The sequence below is a fragment of the Primulina huaijiensis genome, chromosome 15 (assembly GCF_012295235.1).
Source record: "Primulina huaijiensis isolate GDHJ02 chromosome 15, ASM1229523v2, whole genome shotgun sequence".
NCBI classification, from domain to species: domain Eukaryota; kingdom Viridiplantae; phylum Streptophyta; class Magnoliopsida; order Lamiales; family Gesneriaceae; genus Primulina; species Primulina huaijiensis.
The window spans coordinates 16562006-16589258 of record NC_133320.1 but is presented as its reverse complement, the minus strand read 5'-3'; the positions used below and the strand labels follow the sequence as shown (position 1 = coordinate 16589258).

The following is a 27253-nucleotide window of genomic DNA, read 5'->3' as shown; positions in this document are numbered from 1 at the left end:
GGACCACTTGCGTTGAAACATTATCTCTGCCAGAAAAATTACGATATGATATTTTATGACAGGGCTCTATCGAGCAAATCTTTTACGTACGATTTTCAGATATGCACGTATTTATAATTAATCATGACACACAAACAAAGAACTGATAGATAAGGAAAGCTCCCAAGAAAGCAAGGACTGGACTGGGAGTTCACTAAGGAATTATGTAATACAACTACAGATTGAAAATAGAACTCTCAATGAGAAATTATCTATTATTGAAAGAGGGATTGCCGAGAGATCCATCTTTTCGGCAAATCGGGGTTATTACAGTAAATCCAGTTTACTGATTGTGAAATTTTCACCTTACGCTTCACGATACGATATTTTTACGTTGCATGCGATTTTATGATATATTTACTTGTTATTTACGATATATGCATGTTGAGTCTTTAGACTCACTAGACTTGATTGTTGTAGGTACTGATGAGGTCGGGACTGAGGGCGGGGACCAGTGAGCTAGCTTGGGTCGGCAGTAGTAGGAACCAGAGGATCTCATGTTTCAGTTTATTCGCATTTTCATATTCAAACTCATCTTTTTATATGTTGGATATTTATTTTTTTAAACTGTTGTTTTGAAACAAAATAATTACTTCCGCTGTTATTTTTAAAGTTAACCCTATTTATCAGTTTATTTTATGAATGATATATGTTATTTATTTAAAGAGGAAAATTTTAAATAATTCCGCAAAATTACGAATACGAAATACGGGCCTCTACAATACAGATACAGTAAATGTCATAATTAGATAAAATCATAAAATATTATTAAAATAAAGATTGTTTTTACATAAGATTCATTAAAGTCAAAGCCACAAGTTGGCTCGCTGGACACCTACTCTAACAATATCCCACTTGCCCTATAGCCAACTACATATAGATTTTTGACTCATTGGTTCACGATGGTTCTCAAACAATGGTCCTCTTGGACAAAATTCTTGATCCAAACCCCTTTCTTTGCTGCAACCAATGCAGCTATGTATTCAGACTCAGTGGTCGAATCCGTCGTGGTGTCTTACTTGGAACATATTCCAAGAGAAAACACTACCATTGAGCTTAAATACAAACCCAGATGTTGATTTCGAATCATCCACATCTGATTAGAAGCTATAATCAATATAGTCTTTCAATTTTTATTCTCCATTCTCGTAATCCAAGAACAAATTCTTAGTTCTTCTCTAGTACTTAAGAATGTCCTTCACGATTTTTCGATACAATGGACCAGGATTCAATTGATATCTGCTTACAACACTCAATGCAAATACAATATCTGGTCGAATAGATATCATACCATACATTATACTGCCTAAAGCAGACACATATGAAATGTGGCTCATGGTTTATACCTCATCATCAGTCTTAGGGCACATAGACTTGGATAGAGTCACACAGTGACACGTTGGGAGATATCCTCTCTTGGACTTCTCTATGGAAAATCTCCTACGTATGATATTGATATAAGTGGATTGGGTGCATCATTTTCGATCAATCTTTATAGATCTATACTCTTAATACATAGGATGTTTCACCCATATCTTTCATGGATAATTTACTAGCTAGCGATACTTTAGTTTATTGCAACATCACTACATCATTCCCAATGAGTATTATGTCATCAACATAAAGTACTAGGATTGTCACTGCACTCGCACTAACCTTATTGTATAGACAAGGTTCCTCAGGATTTTTGACAAAATCAAACTCTTTTATAGTGTTGTCAGATCTGAGATTCCAACTCATTGATGTCTGTTTGAGTCCATAGATGGATATTTGAAGTTTGCATAATTTATGCTCAATTCTTACTGATATGAATCGTTCAGATTGAGACATGTAAATCTCTTCCTTAATGTCACAATTAAGAACATTATCTTCACATTCATCTACATTATTTCATAGTTATATAATGCTGCTATGACTATCAATATCCTAATTGACTTGAACATTGCTACTAGAAAAAATGTTCTCATAGTTAACACATTGCCTTTGAGTATATCATTTTTCTATTAATCTTGCTTTGAAGGTAATTACCTTCGTATCCGCCCCAAATATCCTTTTGTAAATCCATTTTTTTCCTATGGGAACAATTTTATCAGGTGGAACTACTAAGAACCATCCTTGGTTCAAATACATGGAGTTCATTTCGGACTTTATAGCTTCAAACCATTTAGATGAATTGGCATCAAACAATGCTTCTTTGAAGTTTCTTGGATCACATCCAGGAATGGTGTAGCGCCCTTACTCGATCTATTACTAAACAGACTAATAAACATGCAAAATTTAAAATCAATAACAATTAAACAGTAGAAACCAAATAACTTAATTATCTTACAACCCAAACAAAAACATAACAATAATCTAAGTCTAAAACGTTAATACAACCATATCGAAGACATGATCCTGCACGAGAATATGATAAACCAAATATGTAAGGTCCAAAATACGATGACGTAATCCAACTACATGCAAATCCAGAGAAAATAGAAAATGACTATTAAATGGTTTTAATTGCATGAATTAAATATGGTGTGCATGTTTACATATTTAAAATGTAGTTTTATATTATATGCATAAAACTGTGTTTTTAAGGGTTATTGAGATGCGATCGAGGAACGGAGACCGGAGACCATAGGAGGGAAAATATTTTTTATTAAATAATTATTTTTAATTGTTTAATGTGTGGTATATTTTAAATGAAACTTTCGAAAATAAAGTATTTTAAGGTGTTTTTATACGCCGAGTCGTATTTTAAATCGGTAATCAATTTTCGATGAAAATAGACACTTTTTGAGAACTCTGTTTCTATTTTTGCAAACTTTCCTAAACAAAATATTTTAAATATTACCTAATGGGCCTAGTATGTCAGGTTAATGTGCCTAAAGCTTGCATTTTATTATTTATTTAAAACAGGGCACCAAAAACCCTCACCAAAACCTTCACAAACACACACTCACATCATCTAGGAATTACTAGGACTCTTCATCAGCACACACCACACGAAATTTTGAGAGAAATTCAAGCAGGGTTCGAAGAAAAATTCAGCAAGCTTCTTCCCCCATAACTCCGCCAACATCCCTTACATCGCAAGACGTTTTCGTGATACACGTAAAGGCATGCTTAATCTTCTTTCAAACATCTTTCACACCATATTATGTATATTTAATTATCCTTGAATGAAAAATATGATGCATTACTTGTATTTTCGTTTTTATGGTTATATATGCATAAAAATAAAGTTTTCTTTTTTTAAAACTCTTGCTAAGGATGCACAAAGGGGCTGCCATGGTAGGGGTACTTGAAGGGATATTTTTCCACATATTTAAGAGTCAATAGAAGCACGATTCAAGGCTGGAACGTGGAAGGATAAGGGCTGCACGATTTTTGGATTAAGGATAGCTAGGGCTCGAATTTTTGGAGAATTAGGAAAGATGCGGTGCGTCGTGCTTTCCTGGTGAGCGACTAGCCTCATGAGTGTCCTAGCATCGAGCCACGGTGGTCCACGCAAGGCTGGAGGGGCAGGATAAGGAAGGCGCGCGGCTAGGGCCCTTCCTAGTTGTGGCCGCACGATTTAGAATGAACCATGCATGTTCTCGAGCATGGGCAGTAGGGGGTGGGCTAAGGGGATCCTAAAGGGTTCGGTCTAGGTCCTAGGAGGGTTGGTCAGGGGCTCGTCCAATCGGCTAGGGTCTAGGTTCGAAAGGTTTTGAGGGTGGCATGAGTTATGGTCCGATCCATATGGGACAGAAAATTCAGTAGCTGGTCTAGGCTTGATCGAGGGTCTTAATTGGCTTGATTTGGGTTGTATATTGTATAATTAGGTGTTATTAAGCTATGGTATAGTTAGGTGTTCAAATACGAATTGGGAAATTAGTCGATAAGTTTAAGTTTACGTCTAAAAAATATTTATGAGTGTATTTTAAGGTGTTATGTTAAGTTTGGATGGATTTGGATCGTCATTTTAAGGTCTAAGGATAAATTGAGAAAGTTAGGGTTTTAGGGGCAAAACAATCATTTTACACCTGAAAAATGTTAAACGTCCTGGCAGTGCCCTGAATGCTGTAATAAATGTTATAATGTTTATTTCAAATGTTTATTGAATTTTATGATGAAACTTTAATGCTAAAAGACATATTGCGTGTTTTTTTTAAAAGAAAAATGATTTATATATGCATGAATTTTTATAAGTGACAGAATATGAAATGTTGAAGGAGGTGAATTAATTGTGACTAATACGATGATAGGATGATATGATGATACAATGATATGTAAGGCCAATGATCAGTTGATGGGTGAGAGTGTCGCTGATGTCCCCGCCGCCCGGTACCGTGGTTATACGTAGATGGATCAATCGACCTACATTTAATATGAAAGTCACAGTTTAGTATCTGAATTCAATAAAAAATGGAAACGTATACGTATATGATGAAAGGAAAAAGTATATGATGAAAGGAAAATGTTTAGTTTATGCATATTCATGAAAAGTTATTTTATTTAAAGTATTTTCACTGTTGCATATGAATGTATATGCATTACTTGCTATCATGATTAAGGTTTGCTGAGTCAATAGGCTCACTAGGTGTGATCGATGCAGGTGAGCAAGATATTGATGGAGGACTTGATGGTTGAATTAGCTAGACTGAAGGTGAACAAAACTTGAGGACCGTCGTTAGTTTTTCGCAAAAATGAAGTTTATGATTTAAGCTACTTTAAGGATTTTATGAGGTTTATTACTTTTATGCTTTTGAGGGATTTTGAGTGATTAAGATGCTTTATGCTTATTTTGAAAAATGTTAAATTTAGGTTTGGTTGACGATTTACTATNTTCCTGCAAAGAATTGTGCCACCGCAAGTTCCGGAAAGCTCAGTCGTCAAGCCCTAAGTCTATAAGTTTAATTGCTTTACATGATTTTTATGATGGTATCTGCATGTTTACATGATTTATACGTTTAAGCTACATGTTTAAAAGCTTTTTGAGGTTAAATGATGTATATGCTTAAAGCTGCTAAAAAAGAGATTATTATATGCTGCATGATTAGAAGCTTAGATTTAAATGCATGTTGGTTACGTTTAGAAATTGGAAAACGTTCAGATACAATGCCTCCTAGATGCGCACTTGGTACTGATAGGCAAGTTGAAACTAATGAGGATAGTCAAGGGAATGCACCCACACCTCCTAATGTGGATCCCATCCTGCTACTCGTGTTCTAGAAGGCATGGCTCGTTTCTTTGAGCAGTAGGCTCAGCATGATCTGAGGCCACAACACAACATGTATGATCATTTCTGGAGGCTGGGTCTGAAGGAATTTTCTGTCACCACTGACCCGTTTTCTGCTGAGGGTTGGATTCGATCTCTTGAGATGCTGACAGAGTTAGGTGTGCTACATATATGCTGCGAGACGACGTTTCTCTTTGGTGGGAAAGAGCTTAACATGGAGTTGATCTAGCCGCCCTCACTTGGGTGCAATTCAAGAATATTTTCTACAAGAAGTATTTTACTGCTGACGTCCCAGGACGCTTGAAGAGAGAATTTATGAATCTCCGTCAGGGAGACACGTTTGTGGCTGAGTTCGTTAGGAAGTTTAATAGGAGTTTTCACTTTGTGCCCCTTATCGCTAGAGATGCTGCTGAGAAATTAAGGCACTTCATATATAGATGGCTTTCGACCTATCATATGCCGTGATGTCATGATGATGCGACCTGCGGACTATGCAGCTGCCACTGCCTGTGCATTCCAAACTGATCAAGCCTTGAAAAATATTGATTTTGATATGTAGCGCAAGAAGCAGCACCACCAACAAAACTCTCAGCCAATCAAGAGGCAATTAACGGGACCTCTGAAAGTTCAAGGGCAACAAAAGACCTAAGGACAACGGAAGAAGTCGGGGCAACAGAAGCCACCACAGCCTTGAGCACCAAAACCTAATGAGAGGCCATTATATAAAGAATGCAATCGCTTACACTATGGCATGTGCATGTGGGGATCATATAGGTGCTTCATATGCAAGGAAGAGGGGCATAAGGACGCTGATTGCCCGAAGAAGAAAGGACCAACTGTGGGCAGAGCTTATGTCATGCATGCTGAAGAAGTTGAGGTGGAGTCAGACACGACTCTAATAACTGGTAAACAAGTTTTAACGTTTTTATATTGCTTTTATTGCATGAAATGTTAAATTGATTATGAGAATTGATTGGGATAATGAAGAACCTAGAAGAAATTAGGTTGCATGCTCTACAATAATTGGATTAAAGGGATGACATTGAAAACTATAGAAATTGAGTATAAAATATAAGCCTTAATAATGTAAAGGAATGAATTGAACCAAAATATAAATTTTAAGGCTTAAAATTGGAGAAAATTGAGATTAGGGGATTTTTTTGGCATAATTCAAAATATTAGGGACCAAAGTGTAAAAATAAAAAATTTTGAGGGCTAAATTGCATAGGTCCGAGATTTCAACTGCTAAACCAAAATTTTCAATAGTCCAAGGACCGAAATCGAAGAGGGACAAAAATTCTAGTGGGAATCTGGAATTTCCAAAAATTTCAGGGACTAAATGTAAATTTTGAAAACTTAGGGACTAAAATGAAGAGAATCCGAAACTTTAAGGGGTATGAATGCAATTTTCAAAAATTACTTGGGTAAAATGTGCAATTTTTGAGAAAATTATGGGAAAATAACGATAGAAATACTTAAGATTCAACACAAATAGATTTTATGGTATTTTGTCGCAGGAAGGATATTCATTTTAGGTGTGGTTACCTTCGCATTGCTGGATTCGGGAGCTGCACCCTCATTCATATCCGGGACATTCGTCAAGCGAATAAAGATTATACCCAAGGATATGGGATTGAGTTTCAAAGTTTCTATTCTTTTTGGTGATCAAATGATCACTTCGAGCATTGTGAGGAATCTGGAGCTTCGTTTGCAAAAGGATATGGTTCGAGCAGATCTTATCGTACTCCCAATGCCTGAATTTGAAATCATTCTTTGCATGAATTGGGTATCATTGAATGGAGCTTCGATAGATTTTTGGCAGAGGCCGGTGTCTATCCGACTGCCCAGCGAGAAATCTTTTATCTTCGAGGTAGAGAGACAAAATCAAATTCCACACATTATCTCCTGCAGTTGTGCGAGGAAACTTATTAAGCGATGCTGCAAAGCTTTTCTAGCATGTGTTACTTCAGCACCTGTTCCAGTCAGTCAGAAGCTAGAGGATGTTGAGGTTGTCAGAGACTTTCCTAGCGTCTTTCCAGAGGACGTATCTAGCATTCCAACGGAACGAGAGGTGGAATTATCTATTGAGTTGATGTCGGGAACTGTGTCAATTTCTAAGGCACCCTATCGTCTAGCTCCCGCTGAAGAAAGAGCTAAATGATCAAATTCAAGAATTGCTGGACAAGGGTTTTATTCGCCCTAGTTGTTCTCCGTGTGGTGCACCGATATTATTCGTGAAGAAAAAAGTTGGAAGGATGCGACTCTGCATTGATTATCGAGAGCTGAATAGAGTCACCATCAAGAATAAGTATCCCTTGCCTAGAATCGAAGACTTATTTGATCAATTGCCAGGAGCATCGATTTTCTCGAAGATTGATCTTCATTCGGGATACCATCAGCTGAAGGTAAAGGAGTCTGATGTTCGTAGTACGACTTTTATGACTTGATATGGACACTGACAATTTTAAGCAAAATCATCGCAATTTTGAAATTAGCGACGGTTTGCTAAAACCGTCGCTAAGTTTTGCTAAAACCGTCGCTAAATATGGCAACAGTTTACACAAACCGTTGTTGTTTGTCCAAAAAACACGCTAATCAACAATGGTTTTCTAAAATCGTTGTCGATTAGCCAAAAAAACACGTTAATGGACAACGGTTCTATAATCGACAACAGTTTTCTAAACCTGTTGTCGATTAGCCAAAAAAACACGCTAACCGTTGTCATAAACGCTCAAAGACAACGGTTTTATAGAATCGTTGTTATTGACCCTAAAAACCATTGTCTTTGACCCCAAAAGACAACGGTTTTATAAAACCGTTGTTTTTTGCTTAAAAAAACGCCATACGACAACAATTTTCACTAAATTTCTTGTATGTGTGTTGTTGATTAGGAAATTTCTTGTAGTGCTAGTGCACTAAACCCTCGAAATCTCGACCCTAAACCAAACCAAAGGGGACCAGTGAAAGGGGATCAGTTATGGTGCCCGGAAGCGCAACAAAATTTTCGAAAATCATATTTTCAAGCAAGAAAACCGAGCACCCACTTTGATGTGTAACAAATACAAAAAATAAGCACAAACATAGGGTGTTTAGAAATTTAACTATCAATCACAAAGATTGATTATTGACTCCAACTAAGTTGTAAACAACTTAGTTCTTGAAGGTAGACAATCTACAAGCTTCTCTTGAGCACTCCTTACTTAAATTCCTTCAAATTAGGTCCACCACTAACAAAGAAGATCCTTTCTAATTTTGCACTAGAAAAATTAGAGGATTTTTTTTTTAGAAGAGAATGCTTTCATCATACAAATGAAGAAACGAAATTGAGAGAATAACTTGGGGAAGTTTTGGCGAAAGCAATTGTGAGGGAAGGGGATGAAAATTTCTTTGTTGTGTAAAAAGTTAAAGTGTATCCCAAAGGCATGCATGCCTTTAACTCAAAAAATTGTCTCCAACCATTCACCTCCCAAGCATGAATTTTATTTGGGCTTGTAACAATTACAAAGTCCATGAACTTTTATTTAAATATCTCAAACACATTTGAGATAAATTAAACTTTACTTGATTTTATTCAAGTCCACTAGTTGAATAATTATTTCCTGTTGGGCTTTACAAGACCCAATGTTATTTAATTAATTCAACACTTGCATTAATTTAATTATTTGGACTCTAATAGGTCCACTAGTGTTTATTTTATTCATCACTTGAATTAATTTAATTTAGTCCACAATAATGTTTATGAAAATCACAATTTTCAAATAATTATTTATTTGAGCCATCTTTTAATTTAGGAACACTTCCTCAAATTAAAACTTATATTTCCCATAATCCTTTTATAGAAGTCATACTTCTATTTTTCTTTACGCTTATAAACTCCTTTATAAGACGTTCAACATATTGAACTATTTTACTTATCAACGAGATCTAGAAAGTTAATACTTGTGTGACCCTCAATGGTTCAATAAAACAACTAGCCGTGAGTTCACATCTCAATGTGATTCGGGACTAAACATGTTCTTATATGAGCATACCCCAGTTGCTACATTCTTACTTATCAACTCATCGATAATAAGAACGTCAGAACTCAAGTCTGATAGTACCCAACCAATCATGTTAAACGCCTAACATCATCGCTTATATGATTCCCTAGGTATCAAATGATAGTGTCTGCAAGAACCATTCCATTATGGTTAGCGTACAGTACGGTTCCTTCATCTTATATATCCCGACCGATTCGACAACTATTGGTATACCGAGAGTTGTCAAAGAATCAATACTATGTGTCATGTCGTAGTTGCATCGATGGTGTAATCTACGAAACCTCTTTCTTAATTACCACTAACACTCTGATCAGAGATTTCAAACTACATACACATGAGATCACATAGGATATCCATACCCGAAGGTAAGCGGTGAATCCTCGACTACAATGCATTGACTCATGTATGTTTCGATAGAACACCCAACCTTGCCACTTGATGACACCATGAGAGTCGGTAAACAAGTCAAAGTGCAATGCTAGCATATAGAGTCTCAATGTTGTCCCGGGTCATAAAGACTAATGGTGTACAACCATAAACTATGACGTTTCCACTTGATAAGTGAGAACCACTTGGAAAGTCCTTTATGGAGGGTTGTTCATTGCACTCTACAAGGAGCACATATCTGCATGCTCGGATATCACAATGTCCCCTACCAATGAAACATGGTACTCACATCGCAGATACTAGTCTCAAACTCGAGCGGCCTTTATCCTTCTTTGCGGCGGCTGAATCCACTAGGAACTGTTTAGAATATACAGTATTACAAATATGAGTTTCATGATACTCATCATATGAGTATCTCATATTCTTTCTACTATTTGTATATTCAATGACTTTATCTACGCAACTAGCATAGGTATACAGATAAAGATGTGCCAAAAACAATAATTTCAAATATTATTAAAATAAAGATTGTTTGTACATAAAGTTTAAACATGAACCCTCGGCGAACACTTGGCTCGACGGGCACCTACTCTAACAACCAGACCTTAACCAACTCTTCCTAGCCCAACCCTGGACCCTCCTTGACCGACCTAGGCACTGCCCTCGGCCCCATGCTCACGCATCCCTCGGTTCCCCAAGAAACACACAATTTAGCCACTGTATCGTGCTTAATCGACTCCTAGCTCTTGGAACTCCCTTCTACTCGAGACCGGTCATGTATGGACCTCTCCTAGGCCTTGGTTTGGACCTTCCTGGACCGCACCATGGCCTGGTTCAGCCCTCCTTGTCCGAGCCTAGCCTTTTCTTTCACCCGACCAACCACAAACCCTAGCCCCTCAAGAAGACCGATTGGCCCTCACCAAAACGTGACCAACTCGTGACTACAGCCCCTTGACACCTTAACTCCCAACGAATATAGTCCCCTAACACTTCAAACCGGCATCCTCTTACACAAGAACAACAAACACGCGAGTTTCATGATAAACAAAAGCATATTTTGTGACAAACTATGGAAAAGATGAAGCAACATGATAGTCCTAAACAATCCTCAGGCAAACACACACACATCATCATAAAATAGCGTCAATGATGAGGAAGAAAGGATTTATGGCGTGCCTTTGCGAATATACGCTCGAAACCTTTGATACCAACGAGTAGAACTTGCACCGGAGAGATGGGGAGGGATTTTCTTTGAAAACTAGGGAGAATTTTCGAAGAGGCTGCTGTTTTTTAAGGGGGGGCTGCTCTGAATGATGGAGGGGGCGGCCAACAAGAAGGAATTAGGTTTAGGGTTTAATTATGGAGTTTAAGTTATAATATAAGGTGCTAATGGGTCCTTAATTAAAAATAAGGGATTAAAAGGGTTTTAGGTCCATTAAGCAATAAAATAATCCAATCAAGCCCAAAAACACTCCCAAAAAATATTTCGTTTAGGTACGTTTTTGAAAATATTGCCCGAGTCCTTAAAAAGTTCCCCGACTCATTAAATTTTTCGTATCAGTTTAAAATTTGACTCGTCGAGTAAAAATACCTTAACAAGGTACATTTCCAAAAATCACCCTTATTAACACCATATATTAAATAATTAAAAATAATTATTTAATAAAAATATTTTCACTTAATTATCCCCAGTCTTCGTTCTTCGTTCGAGCACGAAAACTACTAAAAGCCCTTATGCATGAAAATTTAATAAACCATGCAATAAAACACATATTTATGTCACAAACATGCATTAAATGCATTGAAAATGATTAATTAAAATACATAAGAAATTTAATAACTTGCATGCATTTTGTTCACGTGGACCTTCAAATTTTTGGGACGTTACATTAAGAGTCCGTAGAAGCACGATTCAAGGCTGGAACATGGGAGGATAAGGGCTGCACGATATTTGGATTAAGGATAGCTAGGGCTCGACTTTTGGGAGAATTGGGAAGGAGGCGGTGCGCAGTGCTTTCCACGTGAGGGGCTGGGCTCATGAGGGTATAAGAATTGAGCCACGGTGGTCCACGCAAGGCTAGGGTAAGATAAGGAAGGCGCATGGCTAGGGCCTTTCCTAGCCGTGGCCGCGCGATTTAGGATGGACCATTCACGTTCTCGTGCATGGGCCATAGGGTCTGGGCTAAGGGGATCCTAAAGGGTTTGGTCTAGGTCCTAGGACGGTTGGTCAAGGGCTGGTCTAATCGGTTAGGGTCTAGGTTCGAAAATTTTTTAGGGTGGCATGAGTTAGGGTTCGATCCATATAGGGCAAAAAATTCAGTAGCTAATCTAGGTTTGATCGAGGGTTTTAATCGGCTTGATTTGGGTTTTATATGGTATATTTATGTGTTCTTAAGATATGGTTCAAGTTTCGAGTCAATACGAGTTAAAACCGGGATATACGTCTAAGTTTAGATACAAATTGTAAAATTAGTCGAGAAGCTTAAGTTTACGTCTAAAAAATATTTATGGGTATATTTTAAGGTGTTATGTTAAGTTTGGATGGTTTTGGGACGTCGTTTTAAGGTCTAAGGATAAATTGGGACAGTTAGAGTTTCAGGGGCAAAACAATCATCTCACACCTGAAAAATGTTAGAAGACCTGGCAGTGCCCTGAATGTTGTAATAAATGTTAAAATTTTTATTTCAAATGTTTATGGAATTTTATGAAGAAACGTTAATGCTAAAAGACATGTTGCATGCTTAGTTTAAAATAAAAATGATTTATATATGTATGAATTTTTATAAGCGATGGAAATATGAAAGATTGAAGAAGGTGAATTAATTGTGACTAATACGATGATATGATGATACGATGATATGTAAGGCCAATGCTCAGTTGACGGGTGAGAGTGTCGCTGATGTCCCCGTCGTCCGGAACCGTGGTTATACGTAGATAGATCCATCGACCTACAGTTAATACGAAAGTCAAAATTGAGGATCTGAATTCAATAAAAAAAAAAAGAAACATATACGTATATGATGAAAAGAAAAAATATATGGTGAAAGGAAAATGTTTAAGTTTATGCATATTAATGAAAAGCTATTTTATTAAAAGTATTTTCATTGTTGCATGTGGATGTGTATGTATTACTTGCTATCATGGTTAAGGTTTCCTGAGTCAATATATTCACTAATTGTGATCGATGCAGGTGAGCTTTATATTGATGGAGGACTTGATGGTTGAACTAGCTGGACTGAAGGTACACACAACCCGAGAACCGTCGCTAGTTTTTCGCAAAAATCAAGTTTATGATTTAAGCTACTTTAAGGATTTTATGACACATTTATGACTTTTATGCTTTTGAGTGATTTTGAGGGATTAGGATGTTTTATGTTTATTTTGAAAACGTTAAATTTAGGTTTGGTTGACGATTTATTATTTCATGTTTTAAATGTTTTTTTTTGGATTTTCAAATAATTAGTTGGTTAGTTTATTTTAAATGATGTAAAAATATTTATATATATGTATAGTGTTTTTAGCCTAATAGTATGAAAAAATTTTTTTAGTATATTTTAAAGAAAAACGAGTAGGTGACGTTTCAAAATAAAACCTCCACTGGATCACCACCGAAAACCCAACTACTCTAGCCACTCCCCTGGCCATCCGAACCATCCAACTTTAAGACCTAGCCCTTGGAATTGGGTGCCCAAGATGAAAACAAAGACATGGATGACAATCGCCCAATACGAGAATGTACGAGTATACAAACTAATTTGATGCATGTGAAATGTAGCATGTTCAGATATCAAGGATCAAGTCAAGAATGAAGCGTTCACTACACGTTTTTCTTAAAAAGTAATATAAATATTTTTTTTTAAAAAAAACTTCGGCCGAATTACTACNGAAACATAAAATCGTCAAATGTTTATCAAACATAACTTAGCAATATTTCAAAATAAAACTAACTCTAACATCCTCTCAAAAATATCTCAAAAGCATCATAAAGGTCGTAAAATCTTTAACATAAACTTAAACCATAAACTTAATTTAAAATGAAAAAAACTAGCGCTGGTCCTCGGGTTATGTGCACCTCCAGTCCAGCAAGATCAACCATCAACTCCCTCAACAACATCAATATCATTCTCACTAACATCGATCACACCTAGTGAGTCTATTGACTCAGCAAACCTTAATCATGATAGCAAGTAATACATATACAATCACATCCAATAGTGAAAAATACTTTTACATAAAATAACTTTTCATAAATATGCATAAATTTAAACATTTTTCCTTTCATAATAAACATTTCTTTTTTCATCATATACGTAGACATTTCTATTTTTATTGAATTCGAATGGTTAATTGTGACTTTTGTTTCAGCTGAAGGTCGATGGATCCATCTACGTGTAACCACAGTACTGGACCACGGGGACATCACCGACACTCTTACCTCAACCGAGCCTTGCCCTTACATATCATCATATCATCATAATCATCGTATCATCGTATTAGTTACAATTACTTCACCTCCTTCAACTTTTCATATTTTCATCACTTATAAAAATTCAAACTTATAATAATCATTTTTCTTTTTAAACCAAACATGCAACATGTCTTTTGACATTAACGTTTCATCATAAAATTTCATTAACATTTAAAATAAGCATATTATCAATATTTACAACATTCAGGGCACTGCCAGGACGCCTACTATTTTTAGGTGTAAAATTACCGTTCTATCCCTAGACTCCGAATTTCTCGATTTTTGACTTTTTTCTTACTTTCGTTAACTCTAGACAATCTCAAATAATTATTTAAGTTCACAATAAATTTCTTATATTTTTATTTAACTTAAATTCGAGCTATCAATTTAATATCATATTTATTAATTCGTAGAGTGTTTTAATTCCGAATTAATTCAAACTTTAATATTTTCTTCTCAAATTTTAAACATAAACTTTTTATACTTAAACTACCATCGTGAACCATGAATCGATCCACGTGGACTATGGTTCGACCCTTTAGCCATTTAAACTCGAAACTGAACCCTAGCTTAACCCATCGAGCCATCTCGCGGTTTTCATCAAGCCAAGCCCGAACCACCTCGATCCAAACTCTGCCCAGACCACCCATGGACCTTACTGACCAGACCTAACCCCTTGAACCAGCTCCTAGCCCATGCTGCAGTCTCCTGCCCGAACAAGAACCTGCGCGGTTCCTTCATCTTTGCGCCTAGGCCTCCTAACGCCACTAGGACTCCTCGCCCGAGCTACCTCCCGAGCCCAGTCCCTCGATACCCTCACTAGACCACCCTTAGACCTAGCTTGGACCCCCTGACCAAGCCGTGACCCTTCTGTGCACAGCTGCTGTTCTCGGTTGGAATCGAAAGAGTCCTATCTCGCATGGAATCTTCCATAACCGCTGTGCTTGCTAGGACTCTCCCTCACACCTGACCACATCCAGCCCAAGCATGTTCGAGTCGCACGCTGATTTCCCCTTAGACGAGACCCTAGTTAACAAAAATGTTGTTTTCGATCAACATTTCCCTCTACCATGTCCATCCCGTGCATCAACCTGCCTAGGCCCTTAAACCTCTTAAACTAGTCCCTTTTTGTTGTTCTAGGATGGCAGCCCCTTCATGCATCATATACATAGGTTTTAAATCACCCAAACACAAGTTCTTTGATCAAAGCATGTCAAAAACGAAATATAAATACATGGTAAACATATTTTCATGCAAACATGCTTCAATTCAATAATATGGTGTGATGGATGAGAAAAAGAAAGTTAATACGTGCTTTTGCGTGTTTTACGCACGAAAAACAAGTTGACGATGCGAAGAACAACGACGTAGAATTCCTAGGCTGAAAATCCTTTGAAAACCGAGGCTTTCCCTTCCAAACTTGTGTGTGGTGTGTGTGTTTTGGTGGAGGGAAGAGTCCTTGTAATTTTTTGAGGGGAGGGGCGTGGGGTTTGTGTGAAATGAGGAAAGGTTTATGGCTTATTCACCTAGTATATGCTTAGGCCCATTAGCATGGCATACTATGTCCATTTATCCAATTAGCGAATATTCAAAATATTTCTTTTTGGAAAGTTCGTAAAAATATTAGTGGAGTTCTCGAAAAATTCATATTTTAGTCGAAAATCGAATACCGTTAAAAATTACGACTCGGCGTATAAAATTACCTCAAAACTCCTTATTCTCAAAAATATCATATAGCATAAACCTTATTTTAAATAAGTAAAAACAATTATTTAATAAAAATATTTTCCCTTTTTCAGCCCTCGGTCTCCGTTCCTCGATCACATCTCGAATAATCTTTAAAAATACAGTTTTATGCATTCTAACAATAAACTCTATTTTTAAACATGTAATAATGCATATCATAATTAATTCAAGCTATTAAAACCATTTAATAATCATTTTCTATTTTCCTTAGATTTGCATGCAGTTGTATTACGTAATCTTATTTTTGGACCTTACAAAAAATATCATGCTCAGTCTATAGGTGCTTGATTGTGTAGTCTCTGGTATGACCTCGACTTCGAGAGTGTGTTAGGATTTAATGGGCATATTTTTAAGCTTATTGGACCTAAAACTCATTTTTAAACTTTTAAATAACAACTGAGGTCCATTATTTATTAATTAACTATTTAATTAATATCTAAGGACCCACTAAACCTAATTATTTTGATACAGCCGACACCTCCCCATCCCCATCATTTCTTCTCGGTTTTCAGCACCATAGCAAGCAAGGCTTTGGCTTTTGAAATTTCTTGCAAGAGAAAATTCTTCGGCGCTCTTCGGACATTCAATCTTCGATCTTTTCGCGCAAATACATCAAAGGCACGCTTGTATTTTCATTTTCTGTTCATACACGTCTTAAATATGCTGATTTTGATATATTTGTATGAGAATTCTTTGATCTACATCATGCTTGCATTTTCAGAAAAATTGACATGAAAAATTCGGTCCCTTGCATGTTGTTCACGTTTTCTTGTAAGTGTTAAGAGATCTGCTGTTTTCAGTGCGTGCAAGGGGTTGTTCGTCGTGTCAAGAGTGTGTCTTGAGGCTGATGTCGAAGTCTAAGCGAGTGAGGGGAGGAGCTGCGCGGCGCTTTGGTGAGGCGCGACCGTGTGATGCGTTCGGGTTGGGTGCTCGATTGTAGGCGTGCAGCTGGCGGTGTGGTGAACCATTCCGAGCCGTGGACCAGGCTTTGGTAGGTTGGAGTCGAGGCCTAGAGTGGTCGTCCGCTGCTGGGAGTGGTGAATGAATGGTGGGAGCCTTGGTTATCGTAGGAGTCACGGGGTACTTGTTTGAGGTCTAGCTAGGAGTGGTGATTCGTGACTTGCATGGGGTCTTGTTCTTAGGTTGTTTCGGTCTAGTAGCATCCTAGGGTGGTCTAGGGGAGGTTGGATAGGAGCTGGTCCACTCGGTCTCGTGTTAGGGCGGAATTATGGGGGGTTTAGCACTTAGGGTTTTCCGGTGAGGCTTGCATGAAATTTCCAGCAACTTGGGACTTGTTTTTCGTGGGCTTAGGTGGACTGAAAAATGTTGTTTAGGGGCTGGCGAGATGTATTTTTAGGCATGGTTAAAGTTGAGAAAATTTTGGTTAAGTTTCGAGTCGATTCGGGTTAAAACAGAGACTCCGGTTCAAGTTTTAAAACGAATCGGTTAAGTTTGGTTTTGGGCTCGAGTTTAAGCTAAGAATGCTTTTAAATATGTTTTGGGACATTTTAAGGAATTTGGTAAGTTTCGGATCAATTTTAGAGGTCCATGGGTAAAACGGTAATTTTTGGGTTTCCAGGGGCAAAATGGTCATTTTGCACACGGGATGAGATTTTCATACTGGCAGCGCCCCGAGCACAATTTTATGATATTTTAAATGTTTATGCATCATGTTTATGATTTTTACGCAATTATGATAAATAAGTTGCATGTTTGGTTTAAAGGAAAAGTTACGTATATGCATGATTTATTAAGTGGTGAATATAATGTTATTTTTAAAGGATGAGAATTAGTTGTGGCTGACGATGTATATGTATATAATGACATGAGATATGATGAGCTGAGGCCCGAGTTCAGTGGACAGGTAATGTTGTCGCTGATGTCCTCTGTCGCCCGATACTGTGGTTATACGTAGATGGATCCATCGATAGAGCTGATACGAAAGTTACAACTAATGAACTGAATTCAATTAAAAGAAAATGTATACGTTTATGACGACATGAGATGACATGATTTGACACGGTATGATTTTACACGACACGTTTATGTTCATGTTTTTAAATAATGAAAGTTATGTTGAGTATGATATTTTTCACTGCTGTGTGCCTGTAAATGTATTCGTTATTCCTGGTACAGGTGTGTTAAGTCTTTAGACTCACTAGGCATGTGTGATGCAGGTTAGTTTGATGCTGAGGAGACTGGAGGTGCTGAACTCTGAGTAGGCAGCTCTGCTACGGTGACACTACCCGAGGACCGCATGTTTTCCGCATTATAATTTATGAGATATGAGAGGATATGATGTAAGGCCTGAGATTTTATCATTGTAACCCGAGATTAATTTATTGACAAAGTGACGTGAATATAGAAGGAAAAGCCGAGGAATACGTGGGGAACATATAATTATGTGTGAGGATAGAAGGCCTCGTGCATATGCGCGAGCTGCCAATGCCGAGGCAGAAGACCTCGCGCATATGCGGGAGACAGGGCGCGCATATGCGCGAGCAAGTGTTGTCCTAAAATGCCGAGACAGAAAGTCTCACGCATATGCACGGGGACGGGGCGCGCATATGCGCGAGCATGTAAAATATCCAAGTGCCGAGACAGTAGGCCTCGCGCATATGCGCGAGCAGTGATGCATGAAAAAAAAATGACACATGTCTTGCCATGCACTTGAACATGTAATCAACTTCCAACTTCATTTCCATTCAGACTTCTCAGTAAGAACCGGGACCCTCCATGGTAGAATCCTCAAGCTCTTTCATGCTTTAGAATTTTAGTTGTTCAAGATCCGGCCATCTGATTTTCGATCCGAGCTTCTATGTTCCTCTCGTCAACGGCTTCAAAAAGATGTAAGTTTTCTTATTTTCTTGCATGGTTTGAAATTCAGATGTTGGAAGAATCATGATATGATTGTTATTATGTGTTCTTGAGCTTATGGTCATCGTAGAATTGCAACTGGATTGAAGAACGGATCATGGATGATATTGTTATCATTTTTTTTCAGATTATGGTTGAATGAGTTTGTGCAGATTTTGATATTGAGGGTTGTAATTGTTTTTAGTTATGGGTTATGGTTTGTGCCTCTTGTTGTTTGAGTTGCCGGATATCTCGATACGGCGCCGTTATGCCGCTGAAACGTATTTCGATTGAGATTTCTTGTTTCAAGTTGTAAGTTAATATTGGCTATCGAAACATGTCATTGAAGGCTTGAAGTCGAGAATTCAACTTCAGAATCGGTAAAAGAACGAACCAAAGCCAACACTGATAACAGAAAGGTATAAATCAATGTTAAACCGTGATTGATAACTCGAGTGAGATGTAACTTGAGTTTCCTAAAACCACATACTTAATTGTTATTGTATTAATATATTTGCATCTTGGATGTATATGCTTGTTCTATTGAGATTATAGAGAAGCATGGACTAGAAATAGATATCGTAAAAGAGTATTTGGCAGAGGTGCCAAGTCACTGGACGTTTGGTTCATATCGATGCGCTTAGGAGAAGATCGACTCTTATTGTAGAGACTCCATATAGTGGACAGAAGTCCGTGAATAGGAATGTAACGCCACCCCGAATGGGAGAGTAGGTGGGAGACTTGTTACGTTCTTATTCAAACCGGGATCCCTAGACTATAAAAGAGTCGAGTCAAAGAGTAAGAGTTAAAGAGTTGGAATTACAGATTTGTATCGAATTATGTTTTAGTAGATTACAATGATTTTGTAAATGTTATATGATTTGTATAGGATTATATGAAATGCATGTATACATTGTTTATACTTGGAAATCTATTTTTCACCGGAGTATCCGGCTTTTGTTGTGTTTGTATGTGTGCATGACAACAGGTGGGACAGGATTAGGGTCGAGAAGAGCTTGAACGAGAGAACTTAGAGTGGTGATCCGGACTTGATTGGAAGAGAAGCTGGTTGTTTATCACTAGACATGTGATTGTGATTAATAAACACTAGTTGTATGACTTTAGTTGGAACAAATTTGTATCGTTGATCTTGTTGTAGATTTGGCACTTGATCTTGTACTTCGAATAAATTAGAGTATAAAGTGTTGTAGTCTTTTCAACACTTGTGTATGCTGTGCTCACCTTTTTAAATTTTTTTTCGGCCTAGATTACGTAATTGATCCCTTTAATCCCAAAATGATTAAGAAATGAGTTAGCTTCTGGGTCTCCGCAACAGGTGGTATCAGAGCTGTAGGTCCCTTAGATTGGAATAGAAGCGAGTGAGCGGGGTAAATTGAGTCTTCTTTCTTGCTTCTGTGATGTTAGTAGGTAATTTATTGTACTGTTGATTTGCATAAGTTATATGCTAGCATGAAAGCATGTTTTATTGCTTGAGAAAATACATGTTTACCTGATTATTTGATTTGATTGGAAACGTGTATTATTGGAGAATGAATCAGAACCGATTCTTGATCAGAGGTATGATCAGAGGAGGACTGAAATAGATTTGATCAGAGAATGAATCAGAACCGATTCGTATGTTGCTCAGACATAGAGACAACAACAACCTTCAGCTTAGTTCTAGCAACCCCCTCTCAGATTTGACAGTGGTGGTAGCAGCATTGGGAAGAAGGATCATTTGAAAGCCCGAGGGAAACAGTTTAAGAAGTCGGGAAGCAGTTTATCTAGCTCCAGTGGTTCACGACAGAACCAGAGTTATACATGGGTCTATTGCAGAACCTGTGGAGGACGACATCCAACAGAGCAATGCCAAGGAGTGCTTGGTAGTTGCAACATCTGTCGACAGTCCGGACACTTTGCCAGAGTTTGTCCACAGCGAGGTTCTCAAAGATCCCAAGGAGCAGAATCATCTGGATCAGTGGCTCAGGCTAATAGACGATCATCCGCTGTTCACTCTTTTCAGCCAGCATCTACCCAGTCACAGCCGAGGCCAGGAAGAAGCTAGACTGTTAGCCAACCTCCGAGACAACAGGCCAGAGTGTTTGCATTGACTGAGAAACAGGCCCAGGAAGCACCTGATGATGTGGTTGCAAGTTACTATTCTCTTTGTGGTTATCCTGCTTATGTGTTGATAGATACTGGTGCATCCCATACATTTATCTCTAAACGATTTGCCTTGATGCATGCTTTGCCTGTTGAGTCCTTATCTACTGTAGCATCTGTCTCTTCACCTTTAGGGAGAGGTCTTATATCAGTGAATTTAGTTAGACAGTGTATGCTGCAGTATGATGGTAATGAGATAGAGTTAGATTATATTGTACTCGGTTTGTCTGATTTTGACTGCATTGTTGGTATTGATATGCTGACCAAGTACAGAGCTACCGTAGATTGTTTCCAGAAAATGGTAAGATTCAGAGTTGAAATGACTGATGAATGGAAATTTTACGGTAATGGTTCCAGAGCTCGAATTCCTTTGATATCTACTTTGTCTATGACTCGATTATTACAGAAAGGAGCAGAGGAATTCCTTGTGTATTCAGTAGATGTACTGAAGGGCTCGACTTCATTGGCAGATTTGCCAGTGGTATGTGTGTTTGCTGACGTCTTTCCATATGAGATTCCAGGTTGTCCTCCAATTCGAGACATAGACTTCATCATTGAACTGATGCCAGGTACAGTATCTATTTCAAAAGCTCCATACAGAATGGCACCAATTGAGCTGAAAGAATTGAAAGATCAACTAGAAGATTTACTGGCCAAGGGTTACATCAGACCGAGTGTTTCTCCTTGGGGTGCTCCTGTACTGTGGGGCCCTTATCTCCTAATCGTTATTACAATGCAATTTGATTAGGGTTAATTAATTACAGCGGAAAACGAGTTTAAAATTTCTTTACAATGAGCCCAAAATATGCTATTTGAATACTAAAAATAGTATTTAATCTCACATCATAAAACATGCCCACACATAATTAAAACAACTCATACAACAACAAATCATATCCTCGGGACATACCCTGGTATATATAGATACATAACATATATACTGGGAAAGACCACGAAACTTCAACTCAAACTTCGACTCCCTCCAGAAGTACCATCTCCGGTCTCCTGATATCCTGGAGTACCTGTCATTGTCCACATACAAAGACAACAACAGCCCCGTCTGGGGTGAGCAAAGCTCAGTCTGAAGCAACCACAATATATACCATAGATATCTAAACAATGATATATGATATGCAATGCATGTATGTCGTGGAGGTATCAGGTCAAATGCCCATCCACTGAGCACATGTCCGAATCAAACGAATCGCTATCAAATCAATGCTCGAGCTGGCACACCGGCCTCAATCAGGGATACTCATATGATAAAGTCGACAAAGCGCCATCAAATCCCAAATCTCAATCAATCATCGGGGCCACAAATGACTATGCTTTAAGGGTTATGTAATACCAAACATAGCATTGTGTTCACAAACCCCAGAATCAAATCAAATCATATCAGGGTATCCAAGGATCATAGCTCAACGTGCATGTCATGTATGCCACATCAACTCAACAAATAAGACATATAGACATGTAATCTCAATCCAATCAATCGAACATATATCATAGAATACAGATACCTGTCGTATGTTACCCGGTCGCAACATACCTCAATTCTTCGTTCCAGTCGATGTAGCTTGAAGATATCACTATAATAATATATCTACATCAATAACATATTCATTTCAATCAATAGCCTCATTCAAAGTCAACAATATAAGTTTCAAATATCTTTTGAACTTCGAAAATTCATATTAAATTCAAATCATAGCATAATTCAATTCCGACTTCAAAACTTAGTTTCTTGTCGGTTATTCTACCGTATATATTTATCAGAATTAATAATAACTGACAAATAATTCTTCAATCTCAATTCAACGATTAAAATTTCCTAATTATAATAAATTAGGAATAATTCAAAATAACATCACTATAATCATCTCTTCTTCGTTAAAATCATACACTATTCAACAATCTTAAATTTCTGTATGATTTAACAATTTATCGGATTTATTCCAAAAATCGACGAATTTCAAACATCACCAAAAATATAAAATTTATACCTCAAATCGAAGACCTCGTGTCAACGATCCCAGAACTGAAGTCGGTTCGTCGATTGGATAAACCGATAAGTCGCACAATCGAAAAGAAAATCGAAACCCTTATCTCCTCTTCTCTCTCCCCTCTGTCAAATTTTCTGAAATGAAACTTACGAAAACGTAAGTTTCTTATATATCAATTTTCATTTTTTTTAAATTTTTTTTATATTATATTATATATATTATATTATTATTATATTAATAAAATAATATAATATAATATAATTATACTATTTAACTCTTTNCCAGTTATAGTACATATCAAAACTAAAATCAGTAAACGGATCAGTATATATTGAATACAATGGAACGGTTGGAATAGCATCGAATAAATGCGGATATGACTCTCGCATCTTGCTTTCCAACTCCCATGTCGATTCCTCTACACCATGTCGTGTCCATTGTACTCGAACAAGCGGAATCGATTTATTACGCAATACTTTCTCCTTCCGATCCATAATGCAAACAGGTTGTTCAACATAGGAAAGAGAAGGATCAAGTTCAACCTCATCAGGTGCAAGTACATGCGATGGATCTGGTTCATATTTTCTCAACATAGAAACATGAAATACATCATGAATGGCAGATAAAGCTGGCGGCAATGCCAACCGATAAGCAAGATCCCCAACTCGATCAAGGATCTCATACGGACCAACATATCGAGGAGACAATTTCCCTCGCATGCCAAATCGAACAGTGCCTCTAAAGGGAGATATTTTCAAAAACACTTTGTCACCTTTCTGGAATTCCAAGGGTCGTCTTCGTCTATTCGCATAACTCGTTTGACGATCCTGAGCAGCTTTCATCCGCTGTCGAATTAACTGAACCTTATCATTCATTTCCTGTATCATTTCAGGTCCAGTCAATTGCTTTTCACCAATTTCATCCCAGAATAACGGTGATCTACATCGTCTCCCGTATAAGGCTTCAAACGGTGCCATACCAATGCTCGTTTGAAAGCTATTATTATAAGAAAATTCAACCAATGGTAAGGCATCTTGCCATCCAATTCTGAAGTCCATCACAACCGCACGTAACATATCCTCTAACGTTTGAATCGTACGCTCAGTTTGGCCATCAGTTTGAGGATGATAAGCAGTACTCATAGCCAAACGCGTACCCATCGCTTCCTGAAAACTACCCCAGAATTTAGAAGCAAACCTGGGATCACGATCAGATACAATTGAGACTGGCACACCGTGCAGTCTCACAACATTCTCAATGTATAAACGGACCATTCTCTTATAAGGATAAGTCCGTTCATACGGAATGAAATGGGCAGATTTCGAAAGCCGATCAATAATAACCCAAATAGCATCACAGCCCTTGGGCGAACGAGGTAAATGAGTCACAAAATCCATAGCAATATGTTCCCAATTCCACTTTGGGATTTCAAGACTATGGAGTAATCCTCCAGGTTTCATTCTTTCGGCTTTCACTTGCTGGCAGACAAGACATTTCGAGATAAATTCAGCAATGTCCTTCTTCATCCGTCTCCACCAGAATTGAGGTCTCAACGTCAAATACATTTTTCGACCTCTAGGGTGAATACTGTATTTGCTACAATGTGCTTCTCGAAGAAGGGCAGATTTCAAATCAGAATTATCAGGAACTACCAGCCGACCATTAAGTCGTAAAGAACCATCAGAAGAAATCTGAAATCCAGACTGATGTCCTGTAGATACAAGTTCTTTCGACTTTTGGATCTGAGCATCGCTTCGTTGGGCCTTTCGTATTTTCGATATCAAGTTCGGCTCAATTTGCAATGCTGAGACAGTGACAGAATTCCAATTCGAGTGAAACGTCCAACCAGAAGTACATATATCCTCATGTACCTTGGCGATACTAACAGAAGCTAAAACAGAATCATGAACCTTACGACTAAGGGCATCCGCAGTAACATTCACCGATCCAGGGTGATACTGAATCTCACAATCAAAATCTTTCAGGAGATCCATCCACCTGCGTTGCCTCATATTCAAATCAGATTGAGAAAAGAGATTTCAGACTCTTATGATCTGAATAGATAACAAACCTTTCTCCGTACAAATAATGGCACCAAATCTTCAAAGCAAACACAATGGCAGTCAATTCAAGATCATGAACAGGATAACGTGTTTCATGAGATTTCAATTGACGAGACGCATAAGCAACCACTTTGCCATGTTGCATCAGAACACAGCCCAAACCTTTACCAGATGCATCTGTACACACCACAAATCCTCCGGTACCTGAGGGAATAGTAAGTACAGGTGCTGTGGTCAATCTCGTCTTCAATTCAAGAAAACTAGCTTCACATTCCTCTGACCAAATGAATTGCTGATTCTTCTGTGTCAGTTGAGTAATAGGTTTAGCTATTTTCGAAAATCCTTCAATAAAACGACGATAATAACCAGCTAAACCCATGAAGCTACGTATCTCAGGAACATTTGTAGGTCTCGGCCAATTCAATACAGCTTCAACCTTAGCGGGATCAACAGATATGCCATGTCTCGAGATGACGTGGCCTAAAAATACTACTCTATCCATCCAGAATTCGCATTTGGACAATTTAGCATATAAATGTCCATTACGAAGAGTTTGAAGTACCACTCTCAGATGTTCAGCATGCTCCTTTTTCGATTTCGAATACACGAGAATATCATCGATAAAAACAATAACGAATCTGTCAAGATAATCTCGAAATACACGATTCATTAGATCCATAAATACGGCAGGAGCATTCGTGAGACCAAAAGGCATAACCAAGAACTCATAATGGCCATACCTGACACGAAAAGCAGTTTTAGGCACATCTTCTTCTCGAACACGTACTTGATGATACCCAGAACGAAGATCAATCTTCGAGTATACAGAAGTACCCTGAAGCTGATCCAAGAGATCATCAATACGAGGAAGAGGGTACTTATTTTTCACAGTAGCCCGATTCAGTTGCCTATAATCGATGCGCATTCGCATAGTACCATCCTTCTTTCGAACAAATAAAACTGGAGCTCCCCAAGGTGATACACTCGGTCGAATATATCCCTTGTCGAGAAGATCCTGTAATTGTTCTTTCAATTCTTTCAATTCCAGAGGTGCCATGCGATAAGGAGCTTTCGATATAGGTGCAGTCCCCGGCACAAGATCCATACTAAACTCAACATCTCGATGAGGAGGAAAATCAGGAATCTCATCGGGAAATACATCCGGGAATTCTTTCGCAACAGGAATATCAGATAAAGAAGGCTCCTTCTTAGAGACATCAATAGCGTAGATAAGATAACTCTCATCCCCGCTAAACAAAAATCGAGAAATTTCCAGAGAGGATACCAATGGAATTTTAGCTTGGGAACCCTTGCCATAAAAATTCCATTTGGGTCAAGCAACAGGTCGAAATCGAACCACTCCATGAAAACAATCAACAGGAGCTCGATTTGTTGTCAAGATATCCATGCCAACAATACAAGCAAAGTCGTGCATTGGGAGGACAATCAAATTCAAGAACATCACATTATCCTCATATATCAATACACATTTATGCACAACTTGCTCAGACAAAATAATCTTTCCTGCTGGCGTGGCTATCGACAAAACATCATACAACGGGGTACACTCAATACCATGAGATGCAACAAATGCATGCGATATGAATGAGTGAGATGCTCCTGTATCAAATAAAACACGTGCAGGATAATCGCAAAGCATGCAGATACCTGCAATCACACCACTAGGAGCTTCTTTCGCTTAATCCTCAGACATAGCATACACTCGAACTTGAGGAGGAACTTGGGCACTCTGATCACCCGGTCCTCGATATCGTGGAACATTCGACTACTGAAAAGAGAGAACAGGAACAACAGGTCTCATCATACTGGGGCCACCTCTAAATCCTGGTTGGGGTTGAGATGAAGTTGTACCCATGTTCGGACATACTCGAGAGAAATGACCTTCCTGCCCACACTGATAACAAGTACCAAACATATCTCGACACTGCTCGATAGTATGTTTGCCTCCACAATAACTAAAATAAGGAGCAATCACGGGACTCCCTCTCTGGGATCCACTGGAACTCGAATAAGAAGAAGAAACAGTGAAACCAGTCTTCTTAAACTTCTTACCCCTTGGACGCAATACAGGCTGCTGAGCTGACACTGGTGGTGGAGGAGTATACTGTGGACCTCCTCGCCTGAGTCCAGCCTCAGCTGCCTTGGCTCGTTCAACTGCCTCTGCGTAGTTGGTAGGCAATCCGGAAACAACAAAAGTATATAAAGTAGGATGTAAACCATTTACAAACCTGTTATATTTTGCCTTCGCATTCCCA

The 27253-nt window shown here is 38.1% G+C and overlaps 1 protein-coding gene across 1 annotated transcript; it reads left to right on the top strand.

Moving 5' to 3' along the window:
• Positions 1 to 6002: 6002 nt before the first annotated feature.
• LOC140959350 (uncharacterized) lies at positions 6003 to 7412 on the top strand. The gene is made up of 2 exons (XM_073417205.1): positions 6003 to 6156; positions 6769 to 7412. Exons 1-2 carry the CDS (start codon positions 6003 to 6005, stop codon positions 7410 to 7412), a joined length of 798 nt encoding a protein of 265 aa, XP_073273306.1.
• The last annotated feature ends 19841 nt before the right edge of the window (positions 7413 to 27253 follow it).